This window comes from Oryctolagus cuniculus, chromosome 11, assembly GCF_964237555.1.
Source record: "Oryctolagus cuniculus chromosome 11, mOryCun1.1, whole genome shotgun sequence".
Classification (NCBI taxonomy): domain Eukaryota; kingdom Metazoa; phylum Chordata; class Mammalia; order Lagomorpha; family Leporidae; genus Oryctolagus; species Oryctolagus cuniculus.
The window spans coordinates 27,197,879-27,210,982 of NC_091442.1; the positions used below are offsets into that span (position 1 = coordinate 27,197,879).

General features: G+C 45.3%; 2 protein-coding genes and 1 non-coding gene across 10 annotated transcripts in view; 2 read left to right on the forward strand and 1 right to left on the reverse strand.

Annotated features, from left to right (window-relative positions):
• The first annotated feature begins 2,675 nt into the window (after positions 1–2,675).
• On the forward strand, positions 2,676–3,525 carry LOC100339973 (small ribosomal subunit protein eS6-like). Its single transcript, XM_051845163.2, has one exon. It carries the CDS (start codon positions 2,722–2,724, stop codon positions 3,469–3,471), a length of 750 nt encoding a protein of 249 aa, XP_051701123.2. The 5' UTR covers positions 2,676–2,721; the 3' UTR covers positions 3,472–3,525.
• A 3,640-nt stretch (positions 3,526–7,165) lies between these two features.
• Positions 7,166–9,952, reverse strand: LOC108176618 (uncharacterized). The gene is made up of 3 exons (XR_011379957.1): positions 9,754–9,952; positions 9,279–9,435; positions 7,166–7,579 (listed from the first exon to the last, which is right to left on the reverse strand). It is a non-coding gene; the product is annotated as an uncharacterized protein (transcript).
• The window catches only part of SNPH (syntaphilin), a 37,803-nt gene continuing 34,590 nt past the window's right edge, over positions 9,892–13,104 (forward strand). For 4 of the 8 annotated variants that reach the window (XM_051845165.2, XM_051845166.2, XM_051845167.2 and 1 more), the window contains exon 1: positions 10,286–10,404. The gene's annotated coding sequence lies outside the window, so the exon portion shown is untranslated. Of the gene's footprint in view, positions 10,062–10,285; positions 10,405–13,104 lie in introns of those variants that run through there. The other 4 variants (XM_017341719.3, XM_008256195.4, XM_070051981.1 and 1 more) reach the window with 2 other exon arrangements.

The window sequence follows — 13,104 nt, forward strand, 5'->3', positions numbered from 1 at the left end:
TGTTAACTCATAAATTAGTTCTAGGTGTTTTATTACTTGTTTGCTTTTGTAGATTTTGTAGATTCTTTAGTATTTTGTACAAAGACAGTTGTCTGAAAGAGGGATAGTTTTCTTCCTCTGTCATCAGTATTTCAATGTCTTATCTATTATATTGGTTAAAACTCCCAATATGGGGTGACTAGGAATGGTGAGACTGAATATTTTGCATTGTTCCTATTCTGAGGAGGAAAGCATTCATTCTCTTTTACAATTTTTTTTACATTATTATTTTCATTGTATTTGAAAGGCAGAGATAGAGGCTCTTCTATCTGCTGCTTCACTCTCCAGATATCTACAACAGCCAGAACTGGCTGGGCCAGAACACTGCCTCCCAGGGTGTGGGTGAGCAAGAAGCTGGATGCAAAGCTGAGTAGCTGGGACTCAGATCAGGTTATCTGATATGAGATGCAGGCTTCCTAAATGGCAATTTAACCACTGAGCAAAGTGCCCACCATAGCCTTCACTCTTTCACTGGTAAATATGATACAAACCATACTTGAGTTGTTTGGTTTCGTTTTTTGGGGGGACAGGGGTGATTTGTGTAAGGTTGAGGGCCGTATTATTACATTTTCTGTTGCCGTAACAAAATATCTCAGGCTGGCATTTATAAAGAAAAGAGTCTTATTTGGCTCACTATTTTGGAGACTCTAAGGCTAAGATCAGGTAAGTCTGCTCAGCCACTGGTGACATCTCTTTTTGCTATGTTACAACATGGCTGATGGCATCACAGTGGGAACAAGTGTAAGAGGGAGCAAGATAAGAAGCCAGAGAGATGCAAGGTCCAGACTTGCTCTTTTCATAACAATTTGCTCCCACAGGAATTAACTGAGGACATACCACCAATAACCTACCCATCTTCTGCTAGGCCCTATCTGTTAAAGTTTCCATCACCTCAACACCACCACAGTGAGAATCAAACCTCCAGCACACCAGTGTTTGAGAACAAACCACATCCAAAACCATAGCAAGGACATCTCTTTCTGCTCCTAGCCTGCTGCGAGTATTTTTAATCTTGAAAGGATGCTGAAGTTTGTCAAATGCTTGTTCTGTATTAATTAATTGAATCATGATGTTTTTCTTCTTTAGATTGTTAATATGGTGGTATTTACTGGTAGACTTTAAATTTTTTACCCATCTTATATTTCCAGGACAAATTCCACCTGCTCATTTTATATTATTCCTTTCATATGTTACTGAATTTGATTTACTTTATTTATTTTTTATTTTTGACAGGCAGAGTGGATAGTGAGAGAGAGAGACAGAGAGAAAGGTCTTCCTTTTGCCGTTGGATCACCCTCCAATGGCCGCCGTGGCCAGCACGCTGCGGCCGGCGCACCGCGCTGATCCAAAGGCAGGAACCAGGTGCTTCTCCTGGTCTCCCATGGGGTGCAGGGCCCAAGCACTTGGGCCATCCTCCACTGCCTTCCCAGGCCACAGCAGAGAGCTGGCCTGGAAGAGGGGCAACCGGGAAAGAATCCGGCGCCCCTACCGGGACTAGAACCCGGTGTGCCAGAGCCGCTAGGTGGAGGATTAGCCTATTGAGCCGTGGTGCCAGCTGATTTACTCTATTTTTAAAAGCTTTTTTGAGATATGCTCATAATTCCCATACTATAAAACCCACTATTTAAAGTATTCAGTTCAGTGGGTCTTGTGTATTCACAGTATTATGCTACCATAGCCTTTATCTACATTTTCATTACCCCTAAAATAAACTACACACTAATTAGTGATCATGACCCATTCCACCCTTCCCACAACCCTTGGCAATCACTAATCCACTTTCCATCTCTATGGATTTATATATTCAATAATTTTATGTAAATGGGAATCACAATATGTTACCTGGCTCTTCTCAATATAATGTTTTCAAGGCTTATCCATGCTGTAAAATATATCTGCACTTCATTCCTTTTTATGGTAAAATAATACTTCATTATATGGCTTTATTATAATTTGTTTATTCATTGGTTGATGGGCACGTGGTTTGTTTCTACTTGACTAGTACAATAATGCTGCTATTAACATTAGTACATACACTTTTGTATGTATATGTTTTCATTTAGCTGAGTCATATAACAACTCTGTGTTTAACATTTTGAGGGGCTGTCAAGCTATTTTCAAAAGAGTTGCACCATTTTACATTTCCACCAGAGTTCCAATTTCCCCGTATTTTCATCAACATTTGTTATTGTCCCTCTTTTTGTATTACACCCAACATACAAGTGGTATGTCATGGTTTTCGTTTTCATTTCACTAATGGCTAATGATGTTAAGCATCTTGGGGCCGGCACCACGGCTCACTTGGTTAATCCTCTGCCTGCGGCACCAGCATCCCATATGCGTACCGGGTTCTAGTCCCGGCTGCTCCTCTTCCAGTCCAGCTCTCTGCTGTGGCCCGGGAAGGCAGTGGAGGATGGCCCAAGTGCTTGAGCCCCTGCGCCCGTGTGGGAGATCAGGAGGAAGTACCTGGCTCCTGGCTTCAGATCGGTGTGGCCACCATCCGTAGCAGCCATTTGGGGGGTGAACCAATGTAGTGGCCATTTGGGGGGTGAACCAGTTGAAGGTTGTCTCTGTCTGTCTGTCTGTCTCTCTCTCTCTCACTAACTCTGTCAAAAAATAAAAATAAAAAAATAATGTTGGCCTCTTTCCCCTGGCGCCTCCGAGCCGGTCAGCTGCTTCAAAATGAAGCTGAATATCTCCTTCCCAGCCACTGGCTGCCAGAAACTCATCGAAGTGGACGATGAACGTAAACTTCGTACTTTCTATGAGAAGCGTATGGCCACAGAAGTTGCTGCCGATGCTCTGGGTGAAGAATGGAAGGGTTATGTGGTCCGGATCAGTGGTGGGAATGATAAACAAGGTTTTCCCATGAAGCAAGGTGTCTTGACCCATGGGCGGGTCCGCCTGCTGCTGAGTAAGGGGCATTCCTGTTACAGACCAAGGAGAACTGGAGAAAGAAAGCGCAAATCAGTTCGGGGCTGCATTGTCAATGCCAATTTGAGTGTTCTCAACTTGGTTATTGTAAAAAAAGGAGAGAAAGATATTCCTGGATTGACTGATACCACGGTGCCTCGTCGCCTGGGTCCTAAAAGAGCCAGCAGAATTCGTAAACTTTTCAATCTTTCTAAAGAAGATGATGTACGCCAGTATGTTGTAAGAAAGCCCTTAAACAAAGAAGGTAAGAAACCTAGGACCAAAGCACCCAAGATTCAGCGTCTGGTTACTCCACGTGTCCTGCAACACAAACGCCGGCGAATTGCTCTGAAGAAACAGCGTACTAAGAAGAACAAGGAGGAGGCTGCAGAATATGCTAAATTCTTGGCCAAGAGAATGAAGGAGGCCAAAGAAAAATGCCAGGAACAAATTGCCAAGAGATGTAGGCTGTCTTCTCTGAGAGCGTCTACTTCTAAATCTGAGTCCAGTCAAAAATAAGGTTTAATGACAACAAATAAATAAGATTGTGTTTCAGATCTCCTTTAAAAAAAATAATAATGTTAAGCATCTTTTCATGTGATTCACTGATATTTAGTTGAGGTGTTTGCATCTATTTGCATGAGGGAAATTGGGCTGTATCTTTCTGTTCTTATAGTTTCTTTTTCTGGTTTTGAAATCAGAGTGACACTGGCCTCATAAGTTGTAAAGTACTTTCTCCTATTATAGATGTCTTCTTTAAATGTTTGGTAAGGGGGCAGGTGCTGTGGGGCAGTGAGTTAGGCTGTCACCCTGGATGCCCAGATCCCTTGGAGTACCTGGGAGGGAGTCCTGTATCCACTTCCAATCAGCTTCCTCCTAATGTGCACCCTTGGAGGAAACAGACGATGGCTCAAGTACTTTGGTCCCTGCCACCCACATGGGAGACCCAGATGGAGTTTCTAGCTCCTGGCTTTGGCTGTTATGGGGATTTGAAGAGTGAGTCAGTAGATGGAAGGTCTCTGTCTGTCTCTTTCTCTCCCTCCCTCCCTCACTCCCTCCCTCCCTTTCTTTCCCAAATAAAATAAATACATAAATAATAAAATAAAAACATTTGGTAGAATTCTCCCCACAAAGTCATCTGGATCTGGAGATTTATATTTTGGAAGATTTTAAGCTATGAACTCAATTTTTAAAATAGTGAGAGAACTATTCAGTTATCTATTTCACATTGAATGAGTTTGGTAGTATGTGGTTCAAGGAGTTGGTCCATCTCATCTACTTTGAGTTTATGTGTGTAAAATTATTCTAGGCATTCCCTTATTATCCTTTCAGTATCTTTGGAATCCGTGATAATAATCCTTCTTTAATTCCAGATAGTACTAATTTATGTCTTCCTCTCTTCTTTTCTGTTGTGCTAGAGGCTTAAAGTTGTATTGGTTCTATCAAAGAACCAGGCTTTGGTTTTATCAGTTTTTTTATCTGTTTTCAATTTTCTTTATTTGCATTCTTATATTTACTTTTTAAAAATATATTTTATTTATTTGAGAGGCAGAGTTACAAACAGAGAGAGGGAAACGCAGAGAAAGGTCTTCCACCCACTGGTTCACTCCCTAAATGGCTGCAATGGTCAGAGCTGCACTGATCCTAAGCCAGGAGCCAGGAACATCTTCTGGGTCTCCCACGTGGGCACAGGGGCTCAAGGACTTGGAGCATCTTCTACTTCTTTCCCAGGCCATAGCAGAGAGCTGGACTGGAAGAGGAGCAGCTAGGACATGAACTGGCACCCATATGGGAGGCCAGCGCCACAGGTGGAGGCTTAGCCTACTATACCACAGTGCTGGCCCCATGCTCTAATATTTATTATTTCTTTCCTTTAGCTTGCTTTTGGCTTGTTTTGCTCTTCTCTTTCTGATTTTATTAAGGTAGAAGCATAGATAGTAGATTTGAGATGTTCCTTTTTTCCTAATGTAAACATGCAATGCTATATATTTCTTTCTGAAAATTGCGTTAGTTACAGCACAGACTTTGAAAGGTTCAGTTAAAAATATTTTGCTCAAGGGTAGGCTTTGTGGTGCAGCAGGTTAAGCTGTCACTTGGGTTGCCCACATCTCCTGTCACAGTTCCTAGTGCCAGCTTCTCCACTTCCAAGCCAGTTCCTTGCTAATGTATCCTGGGAGGTGGCAGATCATGGCCCAAGTACTTGAGTTCCTGCCATCCACATGGGCTCACTCTCCTTTTCCCTCTCCCTTACTCTACCTTTCAAATAAATAAATATTTTAAACTAGTAATTAAAAAATATTTTGCCTAGTTAGAAATATTTTCTAATTTTCTTTGAGAGTTCTTCTTTGATCTGTGAGTTATTAAGAACTACGTTATTCAACTTCTAGGAGAGATTAGTTTTTTAGTAATAAATTTCCTGTCTAATTCTGCCATAATCAGAGAGTATCTTTTAAGTGATTTTGATTCTTCTAACTTTGCTATGTTTGTCTTATAGGGTCTGTCTTGGTCAACGTTCTATGGCCACTTGAAAAGAAATATTCTCAGTTGATTGGCCATTTTGCATAAATGTCAGTTGGACTTAAGTAGTTGACAGTACTCTTGTTCATCTATCTTATTTTCTGACCACTAGTGCTGCTGATTACTGACACAGGTGAGTTGGTGCCTCCAGTTATAATCATGGATCTGTTTATTTCTCTTTTCAAGTCCTGTCAGCTTTTGCTTCATGTATTTCATGTATTTTGAAGTTCTTCCATTAGGTGCATACAAATTTTTTTAAAATTTTCATTTTATTTGAAAGTCAGAATTGCAGAAAGAGAAGGAAAGATAGAGATCTTCCATCCATTGCTTAACTCTCCAAATGGCCACAACAGTCAGGGCTTGACCAGGTCGAAGCCAGGAGCCAGGAGCTTCATACAGGACTCCCACATGGGTGCTGCGGCCCAAGGACTTAGGCCATCTTCCAATGCCCTTCCAGACACATTATCAGGGAGCAGAATCAGAAGTGAAGCAGCCGAGACTCTGACCGGCACCAAAATGGAATGCCAGCCTTGCAGATAGCAACTTAACTTGCTACGCCACAACACTGGCCCCAGGTGCATATACATTTACAATGACATGTTCTTGGTGAGGTAACTCTTTTATTACTGTATAATTCTTGGTATTTTTTCTCTGAAGTTTACTTTTTTAAAAATATATTTATTTATTTATTTGAGAGGTAAAGTCACAGAAACAGGGAGAAATAAAGAGAAAGGTCTTCTACCCTCTGGTTCACTCCCCAAATGGCTGCAATGGAAAAGCTGTGTTGATTCAGAGCCAGGAGCCAGGAGCTTCTTCTGGGTCTCCCACATGGGTGCAGGGACTCAAGCACTTGGACCATCCTCTACTGCCTTCTCAGGCCATAAGCAGAGAGCTGGATAGGAAGAGGAACATCTGGGACATGAACTAGCACCCATATGGGATGCTGATACCATAGGCAGAGGTTTAGCTTACTATGCCACAGCACCAGCCCCTGAAGTCTACTTTTTATAATATTATAGCCATTCCAGCTTTCCTTTGATTATTGTTTATGTAACATATCTTTTACCATCTTTTACTTTTAGCCTACCTATATCATTATATTTGAGTGAGTTTCCTGTAGGTTGTATCTAATAAAGTAATCTTTATCCATCCTGATCTCTATCTTAATTGATGTGCTTAGACAACCTACATTTAATGTGATTACTGATATGTCTGCATCTAGGTCTATCCTTTTATTTTTGTTTAATGTTGACGATTTCAGATTTTGGTTTGACATGAGACCAGGCCGAGGGCTACCAGAGGAGCCAAAGACTCACCACTCCTGAGTTCGTGGAGCATCGCAGTCTGGCCTTCTTCCCCAGTGTACCTGCTTACATTTTCTCTTCAGAATCCTCAAGTAGCTGCTGCCTGCATTTTGTTCAGGTCTTATTGCTTCATTCAGTGGGAGGAGTGTACTAATTCAGAACTGGAACAAACATTGGTTTTTGGAACTTAAAAAAAAATTAAGTATTTTGCAATTTGTCTAAAACAATACCAAATTACTGATTCCCTTGGAATAATTTCATTTTATGCTTCGAATTCTCATTTGTGCAGTTTATGTTATAACAAACACTGATTCTTTTCTCAGTTACCTGCTCTCTGATGCTCAGGAGAGCTGTTCCCAGGCTAATGTGACTTCTTTTTTTTTTTTTTTTAAAGATTTATTTATTTATTTGAAAGTCAGAGTTACACAAAGAGGAGAGGCAGAGAGAGAGAAAGGTCTTCCATCCGATGGTTCACTTCCCAATTGCCACAACGGCCAGAACTGTGCCCATCCGAAGCCAGGAGCCAGGAGCCAGGAGCTTCTTCCAGATCTCCCACACGGGTGCAGGGACCCAAGGACTTGGGCCATCTTCCACTGCTTTTCCAGGCCATAGCAGAGAGCTGGATGGGAAATGGAGCAGCCAGGTCTCAAACTGGTGCCCATATGGGATGCCGGTGCTTCAGGCCAGGGTGTTAACCCACTGTGCCACAGCGCCAGCCCCTAACACCACTTCTGATGGGAATGAGTAGAGAAGCTCTCTTGCTTTGGACAAGTTCCTTGTGAAAGACTTCTGGGAAATGTAGTCTGCTAGGCATCAACCAAAAAAGACAAAAATTTTTTCTTAATGAAAATCTCAAATTTTCCCCTGTGAAACACAGTAACTACATGGATTTCTTTGGTTTTGCTTACAGTGTAAAGAAGTCACTTATATAATTTAAGTGAGAATTAGAGAATATAAAATATTTGATCAATGAACTTACTAATACAGCATAAGGTTTTTCAGAAGCAGGCCTCAACATTTCACCTGCCTTTTTCAACTACAATTACCTCTTCCCGCCACAACTGCGGCTGTATGTCTCCACAAAACAATATGACTATCTGATAGAATTCATTTTCACAAATAGCAGGAAAAATGAGGAGTTTTCAAAAAGTTCGTGGAAATGTGTGTCATGAAAAAAACTATATGTGGATTTCCAAACCTTTCTGAACCCAAACAAACTTACTTGGTAGCCAATGTCAAAATAATTTTTTTAAAGTTGTGGGTATTTGTGACAAAATAGTAATTTGTAAAAAAGTAAAAAGGAACAGATTTGAAATAATGGTTTCTTCTTGTACATTATAGCTAATAACTATTTATCACCAGACTTGTACTGCAGTGTCATGGTGTGATCCAGTCAAGTCATTTTATAAATCCTTCTCTTGGAAAAGTCAGCCTGGGGCGAACAGCACAGGCTGCCAATTTCAGCATTACCAAGAAGAGTAGCCGGAGACTCAAGGACATCACAGCCCTACAAGACTTCAGACCGAGGATTTCCGGGCTGGCATCTGGACCAGTGTTCTTACAGAAGATGGGCTGCACACAATGTGTGAGTGCTTGCTCTCTCATTCATTTAATCAATATTTATTGGGCACCTACTCTGTGTTAAGCACTGTTCTAGGCACTGAGCATGGAGCAAGAGGAAAAAACAAAGTTCCTCTTCTCATTCTAGTGGAGGTGATAAGTGACAAAAAATCAATAATAATAATATGTCAACTGGTAATTAAATGCAACAAAACTAGGTCAAAAGAGAAGTGAAGTAGAGCCTCAGTATTTCATGTGGGGTGATCAAGGAAGGAGTCCTCGAGACAGTACCACCTGAGGAAGTGGAAGAGTAACAGTGCAGGTATCCAGAATGTTCCAGGCAAAGGGCACAGCAAATGTAGTTTAATGAGAGGGAAGTGAGGGTGGGGAGAGAAAGTAACATCAGAGAGGTAGAGTAAGATGAGGGCAGACAGCAGAAAGTGATGTTTGCTTTGTTTTTATTTAGTCCTTTGAAAGAGAGTGCTCCCATCTGCTGGTTTACTCCCTAAATGCCCACAGTGCTAGGGCTAGGCTGGAGTGAAACCTAGAGCCAGGAATTCTACCCAGGTTTCCCACTGAGCCATTACCACTGCCTCCCACAGTCTGCATTAGCAGGAAGCTGGAATCAGGGGCTGGAGTCAGGAATGGAATCCAGGTACTCAGATGTGGAAGGCAGGCGGGGTCCTAACCAGCAGGTAACCGCCAGGCTGAATGCCACGAAATTCTTTTGAGCAGAGGAATGGGTGATCAGACAGGGCAGATTCCGAAAGGGATGAGCAGACAAGAAACTAGACCCACAGAGTGAGTTAACTGTCTAATGTTGCATGGCTAGAAGCGTTAGGGCTAGAAATGGGAAGTGGAAATCCAGATTCCTGGTCGTCCGGTCCCGTTTCCCCGGTGCTATCAGACAGGGACAAAGAGAGAAGATCCCCAAAGAATACTTACCGTGGGTTTCAGCTAATCCTCCAACTATCCTCCCATGAAGCACCATTTTCATACTTCAGACGAAAGTACTTCTGTTTTCGGATAGTTAAGATCATTTTTCTCTGTAGTCTATGTGCTTGGTACCAGCCCTCAGCCTGGTCTCATGTCAAACCAAAATCTGAAATCGTCAACATTAAACAAAAATAAAAGGATAGACCTAGATGCGGACATATCAGTAATCACATTAAATGTAGGTTGTCTAAGCACATCAATTAATCAGAGTTCAGGATGGATAAAAGCACCAAGCATGAACCACACCTGGTACTGAGATTTGGTTTGGGAAATAAAAGTTCACGTGCGTGCCAGGGAGTGATACTGGGATTATCATCCCTTGCTACAGATGAGAAAGCTGAGGCTCAGACAATCTACGGGACTTGCCCAGGGCCACACAGTGGGTCAGCAGGCCAACCGCTTCCCACCACGCCCCATCACGCACCTGGAAAGCACAGGCTGGCGTACCTTGGGGGGAGAGGGTCCCACTTCCGGCGGGCCTGTGTCCCAACTCAGGGCCCTCGGGAGCGAGACACCAACTATCTCTTTAAGAAGGAAAGTGAAGACGGGCGGCTTACGCAGCTGCCGGCGAGCCGCCGACTGGCTCGGCCCCTGCATCCACCTCTCCCTCCCCGCCTCCCTCCCGGCAGCCCCAGCCCCGGCGAGCACCCAGCTAGCCGCCTCCAGCAGGGGCTCCGGAGCTCGATCCGGCTGTCCCGGCAGGGCCAGCCCAAGCCATGGACGCTTCCGCAGGTGATGACAAGAACCCCAGGGACCCCCGGGCCCAGCTGCGCCAGCCGCCGCCCAGAGTGCGGCGGGCCGGGGACTGGGGCGCGGGCCGCACGGAGCATAGCCCGAGCGCCCGCAGACAGCTGCCCTCCCAACCTCGCGGCTGCGGCCCGGCTGCCCGCAGTCAGGGGTTTGGTCTCCCGGGCTTCCTCCGCCCGCCTTCACCCGCCCCCGTCTGTCTCTCTTCCCCGCCGCCGCAGGTTGCTGATCGGGGCCAGGCGGCTGCAGCAGCGACTGCAGAGACGCTGCGCCAAGCGGGACCGGAGTCGTGCGAGCCGGCGGGACTGCGGAGGGCCAGGGGACTCAGGTGAGGAGGCCGCTGGGCCGCGGGTGGGGCAGCCTGCGATCCCCCGCTGCGGGTAGAATCCCTCCAGGGAGCACCGGCCAGGGAGGGGTTAATCGTGACTCATTCTTACCCTCCCTTCCTTCTAGGAGCAGCCCCCCCCCCACCTCCACCTTCTGAAATTTACTAATTAGGGAAGCTAATGGCAGCAGGGGAGATGCCCAAGGTGGGCCATCAGGAGCGTTTTAGGGGACTCCCCCATGCCTATATGCCTGTTCTTTTGGGATTTAGCATTTATTCCTCTTGGAGGAGAAGCAAGGGTACCTGGGAGGGGGAGGATGGGAACCCCACACGTACCCCAAGGTCAAATGCCAGTGACTGCTCCCTTCCCATCTTGTCCTCAGGGAAGTATTTGGGCTCTGCAGTAGATCCAAGGAAAATGCCCCTGACCCCTAGAGTGGGAGATCTGAGCCTCCCATCTCCTTCCAATCTGCTGCAGAAAGCTGGGCTGTTTACAACATCAAACAGCCTGGGACTCCCTTCCTCAACCCTGCAGGAGAGGCCTGGTCACAGGCTGCCTGTTTCCTCTGCCTTCTCTACCCATCTGGTAGTGTGGGTTGGGCTGGGCTGCACTGGAGGAGCTTCCCAGAAAACCATGGTCTCCGCAGGCAGAGTGGTGTAAAGAAAGTACCAGAGATGGGGCTTCCAGGCCCTTCACTTGCTAGTTGGCCACAGTAGCCATCTTACAATTCAGGCGTGGGTGTCTGTCTGCTCATCTGTTACATGCAGGAGTTGGATTAGATGGTCTGCACAGTTATATCGTTTGAGCAGGTTTTCTGTGCTGGTGGGGGGGTACTTCCATCTACATTTAAATTGAGGTCCATCCAATAATCAGGGTTTCCTCCCTTGATTTCAAAGCTGCGCTTCTCAAGTGAAACCTTAACCTTGGGGATGCCATGGACTAGAGCTGTCAGTCTTGTATTGACATCCTGCTGTATGACTGCTTTCCTTCCTCAAGCTTCAGTTGTCTCATCTGTTAACCGGGAAAGAGGGGTTCATGCCTCTGAGATGGATATGGAAGCACCCACACTTCTCTGTATATGCTGAGCATGTAGTGGGTTCTCAAGGACTCAGAACTTGGGAGATAGACCTGGAGACATGAGGGAGTGGTTGTTTTTAGTTCTTTCTCCTCCATTCCCACACCAGTCTCTCCCACATCCTTGCCACGGTATCCCTGCCAGGGCATAATGAATGCTGGAAAGTGTTGGGCCCCCAGACTGAGGGCCACGGCAGCAACCAGGAGGCACAAACATTTCCGTTGCAAAAGCTGTGACATCATTCTAGCAAATGATGGTCCCAAGGAGACATGTGGAACCCTGCCTTGGGTTTGGAAAATCCTGATACTCCCTAAGGGAATAGAAGCATTGGAATCTTATTTCTGGTGACAGTGGGGCGACCGAGGCTGCCAGATTTCACACGGATCCCACTGCTTTCCTCGTGCCCTCCCTGGAGCCTCTCCCTAGACACGCTCTGAGACAAGGCCATCAAGTTTGGGCTGCCTCCGTTTTCTATTCATCTTCTCTCAAAGGCTGTCATTGTCAGCCTAGCACTGGACCTTTCTGGCTCCAGTTTATTCTACAGACACCTTTGACAACATGGTAAAGGAGGTTCCCCTTGGGGTAGAGAGTGACACTTGGCTGCTACACCATGTGGGCCCAAAGAAGTCATCATGTACCTCCCAGACCCTGCCCCAAATCTCCATTAGACTGTGAACACCTCTCAGCAGAGGCCCTTTTTTCTCTGTGCGTTTCCAGCCTCTGACATAAAATAGGTGCTCAGTAAGTGTTGAATAAATTTGAGGAAATTATGTCCCTAAGCCAACATTAGGGAGAAACTGCAGTGTGTAGATGGTATAGGTAAAAACACTTAGAAGAGCAGGATACTCTACCAATTGTAGGTTGTTTTCATTATTGCTGTTAGTAATACTGTTATTGTCATTTAGTGGCTGGCTGATATTTCATCGCTCCTCTAGGGCTCCTGACTGGGTGGGAAGAAGGCAGGTGTGCTCAGGAGAGTAGTGATGTTGTCAGACAGGAATCTCAGCGGTGCTGGTTGCTATCAGATGTGACAGTGGAGGGAAGAGGACTGGGAAGAGAGCCATCACTGTGTCAGAGGGAGGAGAGCAGAGAAGGAGAAAGCCAGGAGACCTGGGTCCCTGGTTCCATGCAACAGCCACCTCATTCTGTGACCTTGGGCCAAGCAGGCCTTCTCTCAAGGCTTCTGTGTTTCCATGTATGTACTAAGGTGACTCAACTCAATGATCCTGTGGCCCTTTCATGTTCTGACATTTTGTTCAATAGACATAGACAGCTATTTATTACTCTCAGCCTCATTTATGAAATGCCAGGCCATCACCCATCTTAGATAATCCTTATAATAAATGATACCTATTTGAAAGATAAAGAGACTGAGGCTTAGAATGATGAAGTAACTCGCCTGTGACTGTACAGCTAGAGGTGGTGGAACTGTCACTCGACACCTGGTCTGTCTGACTCAGATGATCGTGCTCTTCCAAAGGCTTTGTGCCTCCTCCTATGCTGTCTTGTGAGTTGTGTGTGTACTTGCTTATGCTCAGGGATGTGGAGACAGGAAAGCTGTGAAGGACTCATGACAGGAATGATGGCATGTCCCCCAAGTGCTGCTGCAGGGGACTCGCTGGGTTGA